Source organism: Musa acuminata, chromosome BXJ3-2 (genome assembly GCF_036884655.1).
Source record: "Musa acuminata AAA Group cultivar baxijiao chromosome BXJ3-2, Cavendish_Baxijiao_AAA, whole genome shotgun sequence".
Lineage (NCBI taxonomy): Eukaryota > Viridiplantae > Streptophyta > Magnoliopsida > Zingiberales > Musaceae > Musa > Musa acuminata.
This window is the reverse complement of record NC_088350.1, coordinates 21817140-21838079: the sequence shown is the minus strand read 5'-3', so window position 1 is coordinate 21838079 and position 20940 is coordinate 21817140. Positions and strand designations below refer to the sequence as shown.

The following is a 20940-nucleotide window of genomic DNA, read 5'->3' as shown; positions in this document are numbered from 1 at the left end:
TAAAACTCTCTGTTACTTGAAGAAAATCTAATACAACCTTCCTCCTAAAGCTTGGAACTTAAAATAGAGATTGAGGTCAAATCCTCGGACCGATTAGTGGTGAAAATTATATATTATTTTCTCAACTCCCGGTACCCACCATGTTTGACTGTTGACTTTTATGTGATGAGAATAACATACCATGTTTGACTGTCGACTTTTATGTGATGAGAATTACAAACTTCCATGGTCCCTTCTCGATACTCATGTTAAGACTTTTGAAGGATGACATTCTTGAGCAAAATTAGTCAACCAGTTTGACCCTGGGTCCCTTATCTGTACCCATGTTTGACTTTGTCGATATATATGATGAGAGACATTACAAAGAAAAAATGTTTCCACATCCACCAAATGATTTTTATTTCGACTTTCCACTAATTTCTGGTTCCCTAAAAAAAGGGGGGAAATTTAGAAAAAGACAACCTGATCCACCAGTTTTCTGGGATTGCTTCCGTGGAACATTTTTCTTTATTATAAGTGATTATTCACACAAAATAATGTGATACACAAGGAAGATTTAAGCTCTTATAAATCTGATCCACCATTACAAACTTTTGACTATTTCTTGACTTGATCAAAGCCCCCAAAGCTGGTGGGTCAACCAGTGATGATGGTGATGAGCTGATGTGGTCGAGCATATGCTCAAAGCAACCAGTATGTCGACCCAAAGCCCTTCTGCAAGAGATGGCAGCTGTTACAGGAGCAGTGTAAAGAAGAACAAGAAACAAAAAAAAAAAAAAGATGATGAAGCAATGGTACCTTGATGCGGCCAGATCATCTTCAGGAAGGTGGGGATGTCAAGCTTTACATATAAGATAGGTTCCGAAACATGCTTCACATATAGACATCATTTCTTTTAAAAGAAGTGTCTAGTTCTGATGTTAAATGAGGAAAAGAAGTGTCAACTATAACTTTCGGGTCCTGCTCCCGGACCAGGTTAGTCTGACACCCAAGAGAAGATGACACAGGAATTATTGTTGTAGGCACAGCCACATTCACCTTCCAACTTCTATCGGTCTGGATGGCACATTCTTGATAAGCAACAAGGCTTATAAAACAATAAATGAAGCAGTGCGTTCTGAAGCAATCGGTTTGACCAGTGTTCCTTGTACCTTTGAAACATGCTGCATTCCTCTTAAAAAAGGACCAAAATGTTTATTCCCATCGCAGAGGATCTTGGATTGAATTCTGTTCTCAAGATGGACTTTATGATCAAATCATTATGTCCAAAGTTTAGCAAAGGTTTGATGTGTCATATCTCTCAGTATTAGTCCAGTAAGCACCTGCTTCAAAGAAATGCAAAACAGCAAAAGGTATTACCAGCTTAACATTAATATATTAGTCTATCTGACTGCAGCCACTTTTACGAGTAAAATAAGGGCTACTTAACAATTGAATCTTGGTAACATGTGTGTATAAGGAGCAAGCCATGATCAGAGTTACCTCATGCCAAGTTCTAGTGATGGACACTTAATTCTTCAGTCCTTGTTCCAATGCCTCGTTAGCTGCATATTCAATCAAAAGATCATGTTTTATTACCAAAAAAATCATCATAATGAAATTAATGCACAAATTTTGGTTCAGATTGAACCTCACAGGAGCATCATAGGATAAACAGAAACACACTCCAGCTTTCAGTTGTAATTATCTGCCAAGGTGCAAACTAAAATAAGAGTGCAAGGCACACAGAAGCAATACATTTTTGTAACTTAAAAGGCAGAACTTGAAGGCTTCACAAAATCATCAAAACAATAGAAGTGGAACAATGTGGCATGGAACAGGAGCCTGATGACTCATATATCTTATTTAGGATGTTCAATTAGAATGAATATTTCTTACAGAAAAGAATGAAAAACTCAATTGAGTTGATGATTTCACATTGCCTGGTACAGCAGCAATATAGACCATGGTCCTCAGGGATGAGAAGCACTTTGTAATGTAACCAAAGCAATAATGTTGACTTGATGGTCCATTTCATCAATATCTATTGGAGACTCGGCTACAATCAAAAGAACCTTTCCCTACTGTGACTTCATGATCTTCATCTCCGTAGGCTTCTGTGGCATCCTAAACTCCAACTAATCAAGACTTCCATCATCTACCAACACCTTGTAATCATCCTCTATAGACATCTCAGGAGCTGGAGCTCGACCTAGCAACTTGCACATGAATCAAAGAGCAAGAAGTGCTATTCTTGATGCAGACCCTGCATGGCCACACAAATTTTAAATCTCAGGTTGTCTTTCTCACTCAAATATTATGTCACAGCTTGCTTGCAATATTCTTCTGCTACATATATCTCACAACATATGCTACTACAGGCACCTGCTTTTTGAAGAACGCAACGTGTGCATCAAGCATCAAGTCCATGTACATTACACAGATTAAACTGGGTGATCTTTCTCTAGCCAAGTAAATTATCAACAGTCCCATATGGTCTGGAGAGTCAGTGTCTGGGCCTGATTGGGGTGACAATTGCATTCGAGCTACATGGTGACAATTTCCAAAATACTACCTCAACTACTGACATACTTCCTAATCCGTGTTTGCTTGCTTCATGTAAGCCGATTTTTCCTTCCACTTTTTTCCTTGAGCCCAGATGTGGCTGATTTCTCTTTAATCCCAGCATGATGATGATCCATATCTTCAGTATTATGGATAACCGAAGAAAAAGGAGTAGGAAGTCAACTTTATAGCCCAAACTTGCAAAAAAAAGGAAAAATTGCAAGTCAAAGAAAAAAAACCCAAATCATATGAATAAAAAATTAGAAACAAGAATAACAAAAGAATAAAGTGAATAAGAAGCAATTTGATTCTTGTAAAAAACACGTATAGGAGGGCCAAACCTTGGAGCTTATGGGTTCAGAGAGCAGATATGCACATTTCAGAATTCACGGCACAACTTCTATTATGGAGTGAATGGCAATGTGCATCGTGCATCTGAGCTAATCCAATTGTTGAAGATAGTAAGATTTGCTTTAAAGCCATCCACCAGTCAGAATTGATCATTAGGGGCCTCAATAATACATCAATCGTCATTAACTATACAAGAAAGTTCCTTAGTCAAATTATCGTATGTCTCAGGACTAGGAGCACAATGGTTTTCCTCCATTATAGTCAAAAAGTTTGAGCACATATCGACATGGCCTTTCTGAAGCAATGCATCAATGAGAATTTTCCATGCAATTTCATCACAATTATAGCCTCTAGAAAGCAAGCTAGTGAAGACTGATTTAGCTTCATCAAGGCTTCCTTCATCACAAAGACCAGAAAGCAGAACTTGGTAAGATGCCAGACACGGCATAAGTCCACATGAAATCATGGAATCAATAAATGCCAAAGCTTCTAAATACTTATTTAGTCTACAGCAACAACTAATCAGGGATGTATAGATATCCTCACTGGGGACTTTGCAGGCTTCTTGCATGTGAAAGAGCAAAGATTTGGCTTCTTCCAACCGATCCAATTTGCAAAAACTTTTCACAAAGCAACTGTAAGATTTCACTGTAGGGGTAAAACCCTGTTTAGCCAACTCTTCAAAGAGTTCTAGGACAACATCCAAACTCACTTTCTCCCACATGCGATTAGCATCTATAAAGTAACCATCAACCTGTTTCTTTTTTAAGTGAAGTTTGAGCAATATGCTATAAGTTTCATCAATGGGCTCGCATGCAGCTTCAGCCATAGTCATGAAAGTAGAAAAAGCTTGATCAAACAAACCCATGTTGACCAATCCATCAATATATGTGGTATAAGTGACTGTGTTAGGGGCAATCCCATTTCTCTGCATTTGAACCATCAAACTTTCAGCTTCTTCTAACCTTCCTTCCTTACAATATGACTTCACAAGGACGGTATAAGTAAATACATCAGGCTTGCAACCTGAAGAAATCATTTGCTCCAAAGCCATTGCTCCTTCTGCAGACCCACTAACTGTGATCAATTCATCAATGAGAATGGTATATGTGACAACTGTTGGTTGGATTCCTTTCTCTAACATAGAATCGAACAAGGACCTAGCCTCCTGCAACTTCTTATCCTTGCACAAACCATTTATTATAGCACCATAGGTGTAAGAGTCTGGTATGTATTCCTCCGAGATCATCTCCTCCAGCAATGAATGAGCAATGTCAATCTTTTCAGCCTTACATAATCCATCAATTAATGTCGTGTAGACTACCTCATTGACCTTCATGCCATTTTGGGATAGGGATCTAAAGAATGATATAGCTTCTTCAGTTTTTCCACCTTTGCAAAGGCCACCAATCAAAACTGAGTATGTCCACTCGTTGGGAACCATGCCTTTCTCCTCCATCAAACTGAGCAACCTAAAGGCACTATTTGTATCACCCTCCATACATTGTCCTTGAATCAACGAAGTGTAGGTTACTTGGTTTGGCAGCAACCCATCCTCAAGCATTTTAGTTAATAAAGCCATGGCCTTGTGCACCTTCTTATTGCGGCAAAGCCCACAAATTAATTCTGTGTAAGTCCTAACATTTGGTTTACACCCATTGGACTCCATCAAATCCAATACACCAAACGCATCGTTAATCTTCCCGATTTTGCAGTACCCGTCAATCAGAACGTTATAAGTAACAACATTCGGAACCAGACCCTTCTGTGAAATCTCATTCAGCATCATTTTCGCATCAACATCCCTTCCCAACTTGCAGAGTCCACCAATCATCACTGTGTAAATGTGCAAATCCGCAGAGCACTCATCATTATCCATCAATGAAAACAGCGATAAACCTTCTTTCACCTTCCCTGCTTCACAGAGCCCATGAACAAGAACAGTATATGAGAACTCATTCCTTGCGCAGCCTCTCAGTGGCATTAACAGGAACACCCGGCAGGCCCGAACAAAATCATCACTCTGGCAATACCCCAAGATGAACGAGGTGTACGTATGGGAATCTGGGTCCAGCCCGGCTTGCAGTAAGTAGTTCAAGTAGAGCTTAGCCTCGATAATGTTTCCCTCTTTGCAGTGGGCATTAATAATTGTGTTATAGGTATGAAGATTGGGAAAGATCCCATCTTTTTGCATTTGCTCGTACAGGTCCTTCATCTCGGCAATCATCTGGAACCTAGCGAACTTCATCATCATAAAATTGTGGCATCGGAGACTCGGGAAGAAACCTATTTGATTCAGGGATTTGAATGATTGGAGGGCCGAGTGGATTTCCACGGCGGAGGAGCAGGATTTGATCATGGAAATGACGATCTTCTCGGCACGGCGGGGGGGCAGATTGGCTCGGGCGAGGGTTTGGAGGAGGGAGGAGTAGGTATCGACGGTGTGGCGAAAGCCGGGGCGAAGGCTGATCCAGTCGAAGAAGCCCAGGGCGACGCGGGGTTCGAGGGGGCGGGACCGGAGGAGGGCGGCGACATGGTGAGGGGTAAGGGACGGCGCAAGGCGGGAAAGGCGGGGGTCATCTAACCAATTGGAACGGGTGAGGACGGACGAGAGCTCCGACAAAGGATCCGAAGAATCAACCGTCGGGGTTTCTCGAGGAGAGATGGAGGCCGAATTAGAGGAGGAGGACGAACATCGGGTAGGGCTATAGGCTGCAGCGGCGAGGCGCGGCCTGATGACAGCCGTCGATCTTCTCATCGTCAGGATCCATACATGCGCCGACCCATCGTATTAGGGTTCTGCCGTCGGAGGGGGAGAGGAGGAGGGGAAATGGGGGCGGCCGGGAGGACGTCCAAAGGTTCGGCTGTTAAAAGTCCGGCTTTAAATCTTTATGGACGTAAATAGCCTTTAACACTCTCAAAATACCCCAAGATAAACATACGCGATAAATTTCATATGAGACGCTCACCAACGTACGTTTACGGCGCTGCGGAAAGCGGTGCACTTAAGTGAAATCAGAGTGTATATATCAATTCCCAAGTCAACGTTTACTAATATCACGATCGTTATACTTAAAAAAAAAATTATATTAAGATTTTTATAATTCTAAAAATAAAACAAGCATTACTATTTACCCATATTGATAACACATAACATCATGGATCGATATGAAAAAATAATTTTTTTTTTATTTTTAATAATTATATTGATAAAGAAATAATTTTACATCAATTTAGTATGTGATGTTATGTGTTGTATTTTTCGTGAGTCGACGTTAAGATAAATAAAATTGTTTATTTTTTATTTTTTATTATAATTATAAAATTAAAATTTTTAAGTATAGAAATTATTATACTAATACGATACAAATATAAAAGGTAATATGTGATTAGCATTCTAGAAATAGAGAAAATATAAAAAAGTTATTGAATCTCCGGTGTTGATAATACAGTGATAACATTGTATTATCTCAGTCTATGAAGCTCTACCATTGGGCCTCTAAGTTCTCATGTGATAATACATGAATTCAGATTACAGATATATATTATCTTATGATAAGAAAATAAAGAGAAAGAACTTTATTTGTTGTTGTAGAGGGTCTATATAAGAATGTAAATAAATCATACAGAATATATATATATATATATATATATATATATATATATATAAAAGATATCTTAGAGGTCATTCATTATATTAATAATAAGAAACCATGACGTTGGAGATTGAAGGCTTTAGAAGATTATATTATAAGGATTAGTTCTAATGTGAATGTTATAATTTTGTCAACATTGGTATGCAATTCAATCTCTTGTCACATAATATAGCTAAAATATTAAATTTATAATTACATTATTATTCTTTAAAACCTTAACCATGATAGTATTAATTTTAAGCTACTTTATATTATAATTTATATAAATTCTGTTTATTATGTCTAACTTAGTGATGTAGATATGATTCTAATATTTAGAGGAATATCATCATGCTTGCTAATTAGAATGTGATGGGATGATTATATGCTAACTATGATTTAGTTGAATGAATTTTTGCTTTTCAATCTAGTACATTAGTTTTTAGAAAATATTCATATTTTGAGTATTTTTCAATTGATATACCTATTTCACTTTTTTTTTCAAACAATATCTTTAATTTAAAAAAATAATCAAACTATTTTTATAAAAAAATTCATGATGTTTTTGGATTATTACAATGAATTGGCCATAGCTATAAAATGTACTTGAAAATCTTATAAATGATATAAATATATTTCTAACCCAACTCAGATTAACTATAATCTAAAAAATAAAGAGATATGACATGAAGTCATTTTTCAATAACATTTGTAGTGTTTTTAGTATATCAATAAGATATTATAAGTGTTATTTTTGATGAGCAAATAAAATTGATGAAAATATTTTTAATGGGTATTTTGAGTATTTTAAAATTAGAGTTATTATTTGAGAAAAATAAAAGAGGGGTACTTTTGAAAAAAAACAAATATATATATATATATATATATAATATAATATAATATATTTTACTCGTAATAAAATAATAAGTAGCAATGCATGGATCCCATGACCCGTCGACCCGATAACCCGCATCCAACTCAGAAACTACAAAGATGCCCGAAATAAACTAATATATACTCTGTTCGCGACCGTGGAGGCGACCGTCCGCGCTTCACCTTGTCCTCCCCCTTTCCTCTGATTCCAAGCTTACCTTCCCTAATTAGGGTTCCATTTCGTCTCTTCTCTCGTCCCATCAAAGGCGCATTGATCCCTTTCGGCGTTCCGCTCCCAGATCTCTGACTCGGAACCGATTCCGTCCGCCGGATCTGATCTCTTCGGCGGATCCCGGCGAGATCGCGCCTTGATTCGATAGATCTGGTCCTTCTGCCTTGTCGAAATCCTCCCCGGCCGCTATGTTTCTCGTAGATTGGTTCTACGGGGTCCTCGCCTCCCTTGGTCTGTGGCAGAAGGAGGCCAAGATCTTGTTCTTGGGACTCGATAACGCTGGGAAGACCACGCTGCTTCATATGCTCAAGGATGAGGTCGGTTCCTTCACGACTCTCTTTTCGATTTTGCTTAATCAGTTGATCTGAGGGCTTGTTGGTTGGATTTGTTTGTTTGAATGCAGAGATTAGTTCAGCACCAGCCGACGCAGTATCCGACGTCGGAGGAGCTGAGCATCGGGAATATCAAGTTCAAGGCTTTCGATCTGGGAGGCCATCAGATCGCACGACGTGTCTGGAAGGATTACTACGCTAAGGTCTGTCACTTTTTTCAATATGTTTGTCTTACGTATTATTGCGTGACAATGTCCTGTTTAAAGCATTTATCTGTCCTTTTCAGTATCCTTTATTTCTCACTAGGAGAAGGTTGTTTTAAGGTCTTTCTTTTCTGATAGTTAAATCTCATCCACGCCAGGAGATGTACAAATCTGATTGGCCTAGTTGCTCTCTTCAGTTGTGTTCCATTACAGTAGATGTTGTTGAAATTTAGAGGGTGGAGTTTTATGAGTGTCGTGAGAATGGGTTTCATGAAGATGATATTGTCTTGGCAGAAAAGAAATGCAATACGAATATATAGATCACACAACCATTTCAAAATCTGATAGTGCTTTCATGGGGCCTATGATGCAAGTTAATTTGGTAGAGATTCAGCTATTTGGCGAATGACTCCTTTTCGATTATACTGTTCCATGTTTTAATCTGACAACCAATTGATTCTACCAACTGGTCCTAGGTGTTGATTAACTTAACAATGCAAATTGGACAGCATTAGACTATTTTCCGACCAACACGGAGGCATTAGACTATTTTACGGATTTGTTTTCATTGATCTAAATTTAACATTTGAAAGAATGTTGTTTTTATTGGCCTAGCTCCTTTCAGACTTATGAAATATCTATTCCTTCTATTCCATAAATATAATAAGGGAACCATGTCTTGATCCATAGAAGTAAAAGGAACATTGGTCAACTCTCACTGATTGTTGGACAGGCAGGGTTCATAACTCTTAGGAGCCAGTGGTGCCATGGTGTTCTTCTTGTCTCCACAGAGTTTGCACTGGGTTCCAACAATATGCCTAAGCCAAGAGGTGTTTCATAAGTCCTGTTCGAAAACTTCTGGCCAAATTCATTATGTGACTGGTCCTAGTCATCTGAGGTACTTCTGGGTGAGCGCTTCCTGTCAATGCCAGCGAGCAAAAACAATTGGGAAATCAGACCTGCTATTAGATTTGTAAAAAGCATATTGATGCACTATCAAATTCTGCATGGCAGCAGTCTCTTTCAGTTTAAGGGGTATATTAGTTTCTCCTTGAATATATTCTTCATTCTTCACTAATATAAGGACTACACTATACGTCTGTACACATTTGCCTATGTATGTGTAATCCAGGTAATACTATCAAGTCTTAGGTTCTTGTTACATGTTTCTTCTATATTCTTCTTTGTCTTATATATTCAGAAAATTGCATCTTGACGATTAGGCAGACTACATATTATGTTTGTTATCGTTATGCATCACCATCAAATTTCTGCTGTACTTCCTACACTCTGTATCAATTTCATAATCAACTAGAACTAGCCAAGCTAGTTGCATATACTGTGACGTCATATATAGTTGGAAACTGCAGGCCTGCAGCCATGCTTAAATTTCCGATCTGATGATGCACCTGGTTGGTTCGTTAAGCTTGTCAATATCTCTAGCTCTGGTTTCTTGCATGACATTTTCAGAGTTACAATGATCGTGTGAAGTTAGGAAACTGTTCTGTTTAATTGCAATATTTGTAGATAGTTTGCGCGTACTCACATTTCCTTTTATGATTTTGACGAGCTTCTTCTGTAGGTCCTTTTGTAAATTATTATAAATGGTGTATTTTGGCTGTTGTCTGATTAGGTGGATGCAGTGGTATACCTGGTGGACGCAAATGACAAGGAGAGGTTTGCAGAGTCAAAGAAGGAACTGGATGCACTTCTCTCTGATGATTCCTTGGCAAATGTCCCCTTCCTCATCCTGGGCAACAAAATTGACATTCCATATGCAGCATCAGAGGACGAGTTGAGGTTCCATCTAGGCCTGAACAACTTCACAACCGGAAAGGGCAAGGTGAATCTCACAGACTCCAACGTCCGCCCCCTTGAGGTCTTCATGTGCAGCATCGTGCGCAAGATGGGCTACGGCGATGGCTTCAAGTGGGTTTCCCAATACATCAAGTAGTAGGATTGCGCCTTTGATGCCATGTGGTGGTCTAAACCATAAGAACTCGAACGCTCTACCTGCCCCATGGTTCTCGGATTCTTAGTTGTGGTTGGAACTCTCACTCTCGTGTTGTCTGTTCTGTTGTGTTTAGACTCTTATTTTAAAGGACCATGGAACACTGGTGCAAAACAGGATATTGTGATCCTAAAAATCTGGTTGATGTTTTGGTTCGTTTCTCAAATTATTTATACGAGGGAGGGTTAATGATCTAAAATCTGGTTGGTTTTTCCATGTGGTTACTCCTTTCTTGTTTACAGGACCATCTAATTCTAGTGCTTGGTATGCACCCCACCCCGTTTTAGATGGGACAAAAATGGTCTATTTCATTATAATTAACTCTTTTTTAGATTATGTCATCTTAATGAACAATGTGTATGTTTAGATGTATCAAACATTTTGCTGCTTCTTGAAATGGGGCTGCCGATCCCACCTGATCTTATTGTGTGTCACCTCCTCAACGACAAGCCGTACAACACATCCCACATGCTTCACGCCTTCTTTTTTTAGTACACGCGTCTTTACAGTTGATTTCGTCGGGCCCGATTCCCGAGCCCAACTGCCCCATATTGGGCTCAGAATAAATGGGCAGCGATCTTTGTGTGTTTCGGCCCGCCGGCCGCGCCTTCTTTTCAAAGGCTCCGCTGCCCTACCAGTTCGCAGGCGCTTCCCTTCTCCGAGCCGTCGAGGTTGCTTGGGACGGCGAAGGAAATCACTCGCTGCTCATGAGACGATTTCCTCCTTCGAATCTCCGCAGCTCTCTCTCCAACAAGTTTTTGTCCCCTGCGCAGACTCTTCTCAAGGCGGGGAACCCCACCGGGTCCACTCCCAGCAACGACGGCTGCCAATCTCAGCGCAACGCTCCTCGCTACCGCCTCCCAGGCCAGTCTCAGATCGCTCCTTCGAAATCCGGATCCTTTCATGGCGTCATTCAGTCCCCAACGAACTCGCTCCTTTCCACCTCGGTCAGGCAGACGGCCGAGAGAACCCTCGACCCAGCTCGCGTCTCGGCGATTCTATGCCAGAAAGATTGGTTCTTGTTGCTCAACTCTGAGTTCCAACGCTATGCGCCATGTGCGAGCTCCCGAGTTGTCGTCAGCCTTCTCCAAAATCTGGAAGAACCGTTGTCCTCGTTTAAGTTCTACGTCTGGGTTTCTAATTTCGATGAGAAGTTGGCGCGCGATCGGTCGGTGCGGATGGTGTTGATCGATGCGCTCTGGAGGAAAGGTCCGGTAGTGTTGTCGGTAGACCTACTGAATGAGATCAGAAGGTGTGGATGTCGAATCACAGAGGACATCTTGTGCATCCTTATCTCCAGCTGGGGACGATTAGGGCTCGCAAAGTATGTGAATGAGGTCTTCGGCCAGTTGCCGATATTGGGTTTTAGGCCGACGACGAGAGTCTACAACTCGGTCATCGAATCGTTGGTTAGAGCGAATTCACTTGATTTGGCTTATTTCAAATTCCAACAGATGCCTTCCGATAATTGCTTGCCTGATTGTTTCACATACAATGCTCTCATTCATGGAGTCTGCAAGCATGGTATCGTTGATGAAGCGCTTCGGTTGTTGAAGCAGATGGAAAATTCAGGGTGTTTGCCGAATGTGTTCACGTACACGATGCTGGTAGATGGCTTCTTTAATGCCAAGAGGGTAGAAGAGGCATTTCGGGTGATTGAGACGATGAGAAAGAGAAATGTAGCACCTAATGAAGCCACCTTTCGATCATTGATTCATGGTGCATTCCGATATTTGGAATCACGGACGGCATATGAGATTATAAGTGGGTTCTTAGAAAGAGAATCAGTGCTGCAAGAACATGCTTGTAGCACTATGCTCCATTGCCTCTCAAAGAATAATATGGCAACTGAGGCTAGGGAGTTCATGGACAGAATGAGTGAAAGGGGCTATTGTATGGATACTTTAACTTTTGGTGTAGTTGTGGCTTGCGCCTTGAAGAGCTTGAGATTGACTGAAGCATGCAAAATGTTGGATGAGTTTGTTAAAAGAGGTGGCAAGCCTGGATTTAGTACATACATCATTGTCGTCAAGTCTATGTTGAAGGAAGGACTCATAATGGAGGCTGATCAATATCTGAAGCAGATGATGGTGGATGGATGTCTATGTAGTGTAGTATCCTACAATACATTGATCGATTGCTTTGTTAAATCCAAAATGATGGATAAGGCGATGGAAACTTTGGAAAAGATGCAGGCTAAGGGTTTTCTTCCAAATCTCATTACCTTCAATACACTGATTACTGGCTTTTCTAAGGCTGGGGATATAAATATGGCAAGGAATATTGTAAAGATGCTTTTGGAGCATGGACTTAAGCCTGATGTTGTTACTTTTAGCACCATAATTGATGGACTTTGTGAGGTGCATCAAATGAATGATGCTTTTGATTGTTTTATTGAGATGGTAAAATGGGGTGTCTCCCCAAATGCCATCACATACAATATACTAATCCGTTCTCTTTGTGAAGTTGGTAATGTACACAAGTCAATGGTGCTCTTTAAAAGGATGAAATCAGAAGGCATTATTCCAGACATTTTTTCTTTTAATGCCCTCATTTTGAGTTTTTGTAGGATGAAAAAGCTTGAGAGAGCACGAAACATTTTTAATGATATGTTGAGATTTGGGGTCGTTCCAGATATCTATACTTACAATGCTTTCATCAGAGCTTTATGTGATGCACGGAAAATTGAAGAAGCCAAAGAAACTTTACACGTAATGGAGCTCAATGGCATCACTCCAAATTCTTATTCATATGGCTCCATCGTTGATTCCCTTCTTTGTATGGGCCATTTAACAGAGGTCCAGGAGTTTATCAGTAAATGTGAAAGGAAAGGAATTTATCTGAGCTCCCCTTCTTCCATGAAAATTGAACCTGAAAATGTTGGCAGAGTTGTCAACAGTTGAGTTTAATTTATTCATACCATAGCTTTTTGATGGCAACAGTTCTTTGTTGGTCATTTTACTTGGACAAGGAGATGAGTATTGATTGGTTCAAGTCTATTAGAGATTGCAACGAGATGCTGTCCTGCTGCCAGCTATTTTATTACTTGGCCTCTGCTGTGACACTTTTGCATAATTGTAATGGCCTTTGGATATCCTCATTTTTAGAGAAGTAATGGTATGGTACATTACCAGAAAATATCCTGCATTTGATTGAGGGATGGAGTGTTTTCTGCCTCCAATTTCAGGCATAAATACTTTGCAGGTTTTGTAATGGCCTTTGGATATCCTCATTACTTGGCCTCAGCTGTACTTTTGCATATCTACCCTTTTCAGTGATTGCAGTTGAGTAAACTAAATGAAAGCTTGTATTTGTCTTATTTGTATTTAGGAGTGAGGGCACGGTTGCATATAAACTTTTAATGCGGAGGCAAGAACTGTTGGAAACTTGGATGATGATGTTTGAAGGGTCTCTCTCCATGAAATCCTGATAGCGAGCTTCTTCTTTGCCTTTTTTCCAAGGTGCGTATTCAGTTACTCAAACTACGTTTAATATTTCTGTTTTCTGATTTTTTTTGTTTAGTCGTTTTGCTTCTGAATAACTTGCTATGAGAAAATCTGAATGACGACCCATTGCAAAATGGACATTCAGTCAAATCAATTTCATATGTCAAAATCTGGATTTTCTTTCTTTTGTCAAATTTTGATATTAATTGATCTTGTTGTTCAGTTCATTATGATGTATTAGAAGGTTTAGCTAACTACCTGGGCCTAGTTAATGAGGAGAAATTTAGTTGCACTAAGAAATAGCTGTAGTTTTTTTAGTTGTGATACTTAGATTGGAGTTCTTAGGACTTACAGTTGCTTTTGACAACAAAAATAAAACCTATGTTACAGGCGTATGCTTGTGACAATTCCATAACGAGTACTATAAAGCATATTTATTTGCCATGTTTCAGGATTTTTGTGCTTTTGTTTTGATGAGTTGCAGGTCGGCATGGAAAAACTTCTAAGAATAAGGTCTGGGTAGCTTTACTGAGCAAACTAAAGAAATAAACAGAACTCTCATATGTCTAGTTAGCCCTATGTAGTCATATTCGTTCCGTCGCTTTCAATGTGAGATTAAATTAAAATTTACTAGCACCTGTCTCTTGTTGTGGCATTTCTTTCAACAGAATTTGTGGTGGACTTCATCCAACAGGGCCAACTGGTGCTTCGCTGACACACAGTTGTCAAGAACTTGGATTCTGCCCTTGTGAGGACCCGTCACTCGTTGGCATTCCTATATATGAACTTTGTTCTCATGCTTACATGAATCCCGACTTGAAATACAACATGATCGATCTTTGTGACTCATGATCTCCCCATGCAAAAGATGGATTCACGGTGCAGCAGGGAAGAAGAGACCTAAGATGCAACATGCTACTCGATACTTGTTCATTCTGTACCTATTTTGATGTCTTGTCGTCGAACACTGAAATTACATGCTGTTCTTACAGATACGGAGCTGAAACAGAGTTCGAATACGCTTGTATACAACATTGAAAGAAAATTGTTTGAGGTGATGCAGGATGTAATTGTTGGCTGTTGCATCACTTTCTTAGGTGATTGCATTTTTTTGCCAGTCACTGGACATGGTTGTCATGATTAATAAGCTTTATGCTGGTAAACTTTCTTCTTGGTGATTAGTTTTGCAATCTTTTTAAATCTTGGTATATGAGGCCTGCATCTATCATTTGCATTCTTCAAAGTGTCTTTTAGTATGCAGATAGTGCAGATGTGCAAAATAGTATAATCAAATGTGATCAAAGAGTGAAGATTTTGTTTGGGACAATGTGTGAAGAAAATTGATAACTAGGATTTGGTTCTTCCAATTAGCTGACTACCTAAAATATCATTTATTATTTCTATTGACCCTTCATGTTTTCTTAATTTTTTTTAGTGAATATTAATGTTAAATTGAAATTTCGACGTTCCTATGCCAATGGTAGAGATTAATAATAGGGACATATATATATATATATATATATATTATATAATGTTTGAGAATAATGGTATATAGTGAGTGATCCCGCGAGGGTTGATTGGTAATTAGCCCAAAATTCACCATTGCAAAAAAGAACCGGTCTAATTAAAAAAAAAAACCCGGCCCAAGGAGGGTCGCCCGAGTCGGTCCGTTTCGGCGAGGTAACCGACCTCGGAGATTTCCTAGGGAAGCGGCTTCGGTTGGACGGACTCGCTGTCCCTTACCTCCCGCTCTTTCATCTCCCTCCCTCGCTCTCCAAATCGTTATACCCTGGCTTTCCGCTCCCTCCCTTCCACTGGATTGCAATCCGATCCTTCGACGACGTGAATTAATAGGCATAAAAATCGCTTCTTGGGAGGGAAGTCCGCGAATTCGCTGGATCATTGTCGATTTTGATTTTGATTTTTGATTCTTGTTGTTCTGTGGCTGCCATCTCTGTTGGGGCTCCAATTTTCGCCTCCTCTTGATTGCTTCTGGAGATTTTTGGGGCCAAAGGTCGAAGCTTTGTACGATTTGAGAACCACTGGGAGGGGATTGGGGCCAAAGGTCGACAGCCTTCTTCGTCCGAAGGGGGAGAAGCCTGTAAGGGGTTCGATGGGGAGGGTGAAACTGAAGATAAAGAGACTGGAGAACAGCAGCAGCCGGCAGGTTACCTACTCGAAGAGGAAAGCGGGGGTGATGAAGAAAGCGAAGGAGCTATCGATCTTGTGCGACATTGACCTTGTCCTCCTCATGTTCGCGCCTAATGGGAAGCCCACAGTATGTGTTGGAGATCGCAGGTACTAATTCCTTGTTCTTGGTCATCCTTCATGAGCATGTAGCTGACTGGTTCATTTAACAGAATCTCTTTGGTTCCACATTTGAGAATCATGCGCTTCGTTGCCGGATTGGTGCTGAATGCTTCTTTGTTCGATGATGCCTAATCATTTAATGGAGCTCTTTGGTTAAATATATCGTTTAGTTCTGCGGATGACCGTTCGCGGGCAAAGGAAAGAGGAAGGGGTCGTCTTGACCTTTGATTAGTGAGGGTGGAATTTTAGAGTCTACTTAGGCATTACCATTTGTTTGTATAGATTAGTCAGGAGGAAGGATGCATATTAGTTGCAAGAGGGAAATAGATGTTGCAGAACCATCTTTCTGTTATATACGATGGTGACCTTTGAAAAAGATAATAGTTGAATTAGCCTCCCACAATTTACTTTTCCTTTATAAGAACTTCTACTCAGTTTCTTTTTGTTTTGTCTAACAGCAACATTGAGGAAGTTGTTGCTAGGTTTTCTCAAGTATCCCAACAAGAAAGGGCAAAAAGGTCTGCTGCAATCCTCATTGGCTTTTGGATGTGTTTTTTATATAGATTATATGCCCTTTTGATGTCACCTTTCTTTCTTTTGCAATTTTAACAGAAAGTTGGAGAGCCTTGAAGTAAGTTTGTTCATCATTCTGCAGTAATCAGTATATGAGTATGATCATTCCATCTTTGTTAGATGGTTTCAAATTCAAGCAACTGAGGATCATTGTTACATGCTTTCCAAAACTTATGTCCCTTTCTTCTAGGCTCTCAAGAAGACATTCAAGAAGTTGGACCATGATGTTAATATTCAAGAATTCCTTGGTCCAAGGTACCTGTGATTTTGTATAATTGGGATATGTTGCAAACTGTTCCAAGTTTCTTACGTTCTTCTTTTCTTTTCTTTTCTTTGCAGCACCCAGACAGTTGAGGTACTTATCATATCACAATTCCCACTGCATCATCATTTTCAATTAGTATACCTGTAACACTTTTTGATATTCCGGTTATTTGTTAAAACTCCTAATGCAGGAGCTGGCTAGTTACCTAGGTTCATTGCATGGTCAACTATTAGATGTACAAAAAAGACTAAGGTGCTATACTCTTGTTCTCGATTATCACATTACTCAAATCAGATGCCGTAGAGTAGTTACTTTTTTGTTTTAAACATGATATACTGTGTTTTTCATAGTGGTAAGTTGCAGATGCTTTAGTTATGCAAGTCTGAAAAATGTGCTGCAGCAAGTTTTCTCCACTGCGAAGGAATAATAAAATTGTTGATGGAATATCCTGCTGATGTGGGTTAGTCATTTTAGAATGAGCCATGCTGATCAAGAGAATGAGTTCTGTTTCTCATGACCTTTCCTTAAATTTAGAAAGCCACTTTTAATGGATATAATGGTCAACTTAAAGATGTCCCATGGAGATATAGCTTGTTTGAGAAGTATTCTAAAATAAAGAATGGCACTGGTCTCATAATCTCAACTTAGGAAGAAAAAAATTAGTATAAATTCAGATAGACTGCCTCAAAGACAGTTGTGCTTTGAGCAGTTTAATGGTCTCATCTTGATGCATTAAGCAGGTGGTGTGGGACATCACTCTTTACCTTTAGTGATTCCATTAGCTCACTTCAAGTAGTTGGATCTATGAGTTCTATGTTATACCTGAAAAGGATTCAAAGCTAGAGGCTGCGATGAGAGGTTGGGTATTAGAAAAGGAATCATAGACAGAAGCAGAAGTATACCTGTCTTTGCCCATTGTTGTTGTCCTTAAGTTGTAAAATTTAGAAGATATTCTTTAAGACCAAACAATTTCTTTCTGCGTGGTGTATCATGTATGATTAAACAATTTCTTTAAGATCATTGTTATGGCAGTTGCCTGACCAGGATCCTAATGAACTTAGAAGCAGCAACTGCAGAACTGGCTTTTCCAAGTCTTTTTATTTATTGAATGACATTTGTTTGTTCATATGGATGATTGCATGCCATTCATATTAGGTATTGATCTACAATTTGCTATGTCTGCAAACTTGGTTTCCTATCAAAAAATTGTAAACTAAAAGATGATGTGCATACAAGTTCTTCTGGTCATTTCTCAAGTAATATAATAAGAAATGCTGCTGGAAGACAAGTTTAGGATTGAATTAGCTAATCTAGCTCATTATGCATTTAACATTTTTTCTTTTTTCCTTTTCAGTTATTGGGCTGACCCAGATGAAATTAGTGACATAGACCATATTAGGGCTATGGAACAATCTCTCAAGGAATCTCTCAGCAGAATCCAGGCACATAAGGTAACAACACATTTTGGAATTATTGATGCATGATTGTAATTTTTAATTAGTTAACGTAATGGTATCTGTTGGTCAGGACATAAATCACATAACATCTACTCTTATATTCATGTGCTATTTTAGTTTTCCCATTATAAGTGCTTCGCTTTCTTTGTTTTGACAGGAGAACTTTGGAAGGCAACTTATTTCTGTGGACTGTTGTGGCCAGGTAAGATGACTTTTTGTGGTCATTCGTTGCCCTATGGAAGGGTAAATTGCATGTATATTCATTAACGAAAAGAAGCTGATGAACTTTTGTAGTTCCAGAATGACATACATCTACACTCGGGATTTAACTATGAGCAAGGAGCCTCACCAGTATCATGGCTTCATAACAATGATGGCCAGCAATTGATGCTTCCACAAGATTCTAATTTGCTATCTCAGAGGTGAGAAGGCAATATAATTGCTTTGTATCATTATTCATTTATTAAGTGATTGTTGTTATTTCTGAGATACAATTAGTTTTATATTCTTTGTTCTATTTTTATTTGCCTAATCCTAACCTAGGAAGTCAATTTTATTGCACTAACTTTCGTCACATTGTAGGGCCACTAGCAACTGAACTGACCCATTTATCCTGAAAAGTGGTAGTTTAAACCTTTAACTACATGTATATCATCACCATGAGCTTCCAGCTTCACTTGATTCGAGTAAAGTCCAGAGTTGTCCAAATTCTTATACAATGATTGGTGTGATATTTTTGTTTTCTAGAGATATTGGATGCTCAGCAGACACACCTCTTCAAAATTGTAATGCTTACTTCAGCACGGGTGAACAGACAGATGCCAATGAGCAAGTACAAGAGGGATCCTTGCATGAATATAGCCCAAATGCATGTTTAAGGCTACAGCTAGGAGGACAGTATCCTTACCAGTCCTACTGTCAGAATTTGGTCAGTGAAAGAACATTCAAACCTGATGCAGAAAATAGTTTACAGGAAAGCACTATAGATTACCAAGTGAATCACTTTGATGCTAGCTTCCAGAATTGGGCTTCCACATCTGCAACATGTGGTGTTTCAATGTATGACGAGCAGTCATACACCCAAGTGAGTTTTTGAAGATCTTTATATCTTTCTTACAATACCATAATTGTAACAGTAATTACAATTGCAACCAGAAACATTGGCAACTATGTTTTAAGGTTTTGTTCGGTCCCAAGTATCAACACTCATAAAAGGGTTCCAGGGCTTGCCATGCACCATAGTCTAAGAAGCGTGCCCTGCACCCCTTATTGTAAGTGTTGGTTCTTGGATCATGACAGCCTTTGGGACTTGGGACATTTCTAGTCTGGATTGTGATTTTTCATGATGTGCAAAGTGAATGGTAGGCATTATTTGTGCACCAAGTGTGAGACAGATAAGTTAGAATTTATTAGGACATCTCTACTGTCAACCAGTACACCTAATTTATATTCTTTCATTCAGTTTTACATTCTGCTGTTGGAAGCTCCACACTCCTTCCTTTTGTATGCCTAATCCTCTTCTTGTGTCCAAAAATAAAATATATTAAAGAACCAGTAAACAAATCATCTTCTACTATCGTTATTATTATTCATATTATAACTGGTAAAATTGTAGCTTCAAACGATGGGATTACACTAATGCATGGTGAATTATATTTATTTTTGCAATGTCAGGACTTCCAGTGGTCTGATCCTACTGATATATGAAAATTGTATCTTCCATTGCCTTTGGTTTTTATATACGCTCTGCTTTGTTTATCAGTAATTTAAATAGAAATATTGATATATCTATAATATAACGGAGGCTTGACAGTTGACACATACTTGGATTACTTGATGTGCTTCAACTTCGATTAAATTTTATTTAAACTCTGATGTCATCATGTAGTAGTGTGTGAATCCCCATTGCCTGCTTATGCCTTCTTGAAATAGGGCTCTCGAGTCTCACAGACCCTCGTGCATAGAACAAGCCGGAGTTTGTGAATGTACTGACAAGTCTTCTAGCTTCCATGTTTCCTAAATTGATTTATTCATGTTTTACCTGCTTTAATGAGCATTTCCTAAAATGATTTATTCATGTTTCACCTGCTTTAATGAGCATCAGCCTGTCACTACTTTGAAGACTTAACTGTTGTTATGCTGAACCTAATTTTGCAGCAACATGACTAGACCGAAGTGCTGGATCATTAACCCACACCTGTTGTTGGAGGAGAGCATTCCTGGACTCCCATCCTTCGATCTGTCTTCCTCAATGAAGTGGCAGATGACTGGAGTCTTCATTATGTTAATCCCCTTCACGTGATGCTCTCCACAGTCAATCGACGATACAAGATCGAATTGTATAATGTGGTTGTTGTGTATGCCTGTTACAGGAAAAATATCCTCGTTGTAGTTCATACTCCATAGTTGTTGTTGATGATCCTTGGGCTGGCCAGCTATTCAAGTATGTTTTAGGTTGTTGGTAGATGAGGAGGTCGTCTTCCTCTTGTAAATTTTCCTTTGTATACACTGTACATTCACTCAGACTGCCTCTTCTTCTCCAGGTGTAACTATAAACTGTAAATGAGGATCAACTTTACTCGAAAGCTGCTGTTATGAACCAAGTTACATTGTAAAGAATGTATTCTTGGGTGGATCCCTTTGGACATCATGCACATTTGTAGTTTGCCAAGCATGAGATGATTCATGGCAAGAACAAATACAACAGC

At 39.2% G+C, this 20940-nt stretch overlaps 4 protein-coding genes across 18 annotated transcripts; 3 read left to right on the top strand and 1 right to left on the bottom strand.

Moving 5' to 3' along the window:
- Positions 1 to 475: 475 nt before the first annotated feature.
- On the bottom strand, positions 476 to 5762 carry LOC103969363 (pentatricopeptide repeat-containing protein At5g65560). Of its 11 annotated transcripts, none has more exons than XM_065139715.1 (6): positions 2886 to 5762; positions 1631 to 2741; positions 1483 to 1544; positions 1152 to 1322; positions 799 to 1056; positions 476 to 714 (listed from the first exon to the last, which is right to left on the bottom strand). In XM_065139715.1, exon 1 carries the CDS (start codon positions 5651 to 5653, stop codon positions 3068 to 3070), a length of 2586 nt encoding a protein of 861 aa, XP_064995787.1. In that variant the 5' UTR covers positions 5654 to 5762; the 3' UTR covers positions 476 to 714; positions 799 to 1056; positions 1152 to 1322; positions 1483 to 1544; positions 1631 to 2741; positions 2886 to 3067. The 11 variants fall into 11 exon arrangements, with proteins under 11 accessions (XP_064995787.1, XP_064995790.1, XP_064995783.1 ...); XM_065139718.1 differs by having other exon boundaries at positions 799 to 1322; positions 1631 to 2245; positions 2365 to 2741; XM_009382885.3 differs by having other exon boundaries at positions 477 to 714; positions 799 to 1322; positions 1631 to 1687; positions 1918 to 2741.
- Positions 5763 to 7548: 1786 nt separating this feature from the next.
- LOC103969355 (GTP-binding protein SAR1A) lies at positions 7549 to 10397 on the top strand. Its single transcript, XM_009382858.3, has 3 exons — positions 7549 to 7952; positions 8039 to 8170; positions 9804 to 10397. The coding sequence occupies exons 1-3, from the start codon at positions 7824 to 7826 to the stop codon at positions 10122 to 10124; spliced, it is 582 nt and encodes a 193-aa protein (XP_009381133.2). The 5' UTR covers positions 7549 to 7823; the 3' UTR covers positions 10125 to 10397.
- A 391-nt stretch (positions 10398 to 10788) lies between these two features.
- Positions 10789 to 14790, top strand: LOC135630905 (putative pentatricopeptide repeat-containing protein At3g16890, mitochondrial). Of its 3 annotated transcripts, XM_065138203.1 has the most exons (3): positions 10789 to 13385; positions 13512 to 13642; positions 14296 to 14790. In XM_065138203.1, exon 1 carries the CDS (start codon positions 10889 to 10891, stop codon positions 13082 to 13084), a length of 2196 nt encoding a protein of 731 aa, XP_064994275.1. In that variant the 5' UTR covers positions 10789 to 10888; the 3' UTR covers positions 13085 to 13385; positions 13512 to 13642; positions 14296 to 14790. The 3 variants fall into 3 exon arrangements, with proteins under 3 accessions (XP_064994275.1, XP_064994276.1, XP_064994274.1); XM_065138204.1 differs by having other exon boundaries at positions 10789 to 13642; positions 14322 to 14790; XM_065138202.1 differs by having other exon boundaries at positions 10789 to 13642.
- Positions 14791 to 15322: 532 nt separating this feature from the next.
- On the top strand, positions 15323 to 20851 carry LOC135631338 (agamous-like MADS-box protein AGL65). 3 transcript variants are annotated; one of them, XM_065138926.1, is made up of 11 exons: positions 15323 to 15925; positions 16396 to 16455; positions 16550 to 16568; positions 16701 to 16765; positions 16850 to 16865; positions 16966 to 17027; positions 18130 to 18226; positions 18390 to 18434; positions 18533 to 18654; positions 18980 to 19316; positions 20390 to 20851. In XM_065138926.1, the coding sequence occupies exons 1-11, from the start codon at positions 15741 to 15743 to the stop codon at positions 20399 to 20401; spliced, it is 1020 nt and encodes a 339-aa protein (XP_064994998.1). In that variant the 5' UTR covers positions 15323 to 15740; the 3' UTR covers positions 20402 to 20851. The 3 variants fall into 3 exon arrangements, with proteins under 3 accessions (XP_064994998.1, XP_064994999.1, XP_064994997.1); XM_065138925.1 differs by having other exon boundaries at positions 15324 to 15925; positions 18527 to 18654; XM_065138927.1 differs by lacking the exon at positions 18980 to 19316 and having other exon boundaries at positions 18527 to 18654.
- Positions 20852 to 20940: the final 89 nt, after the last annotated feature.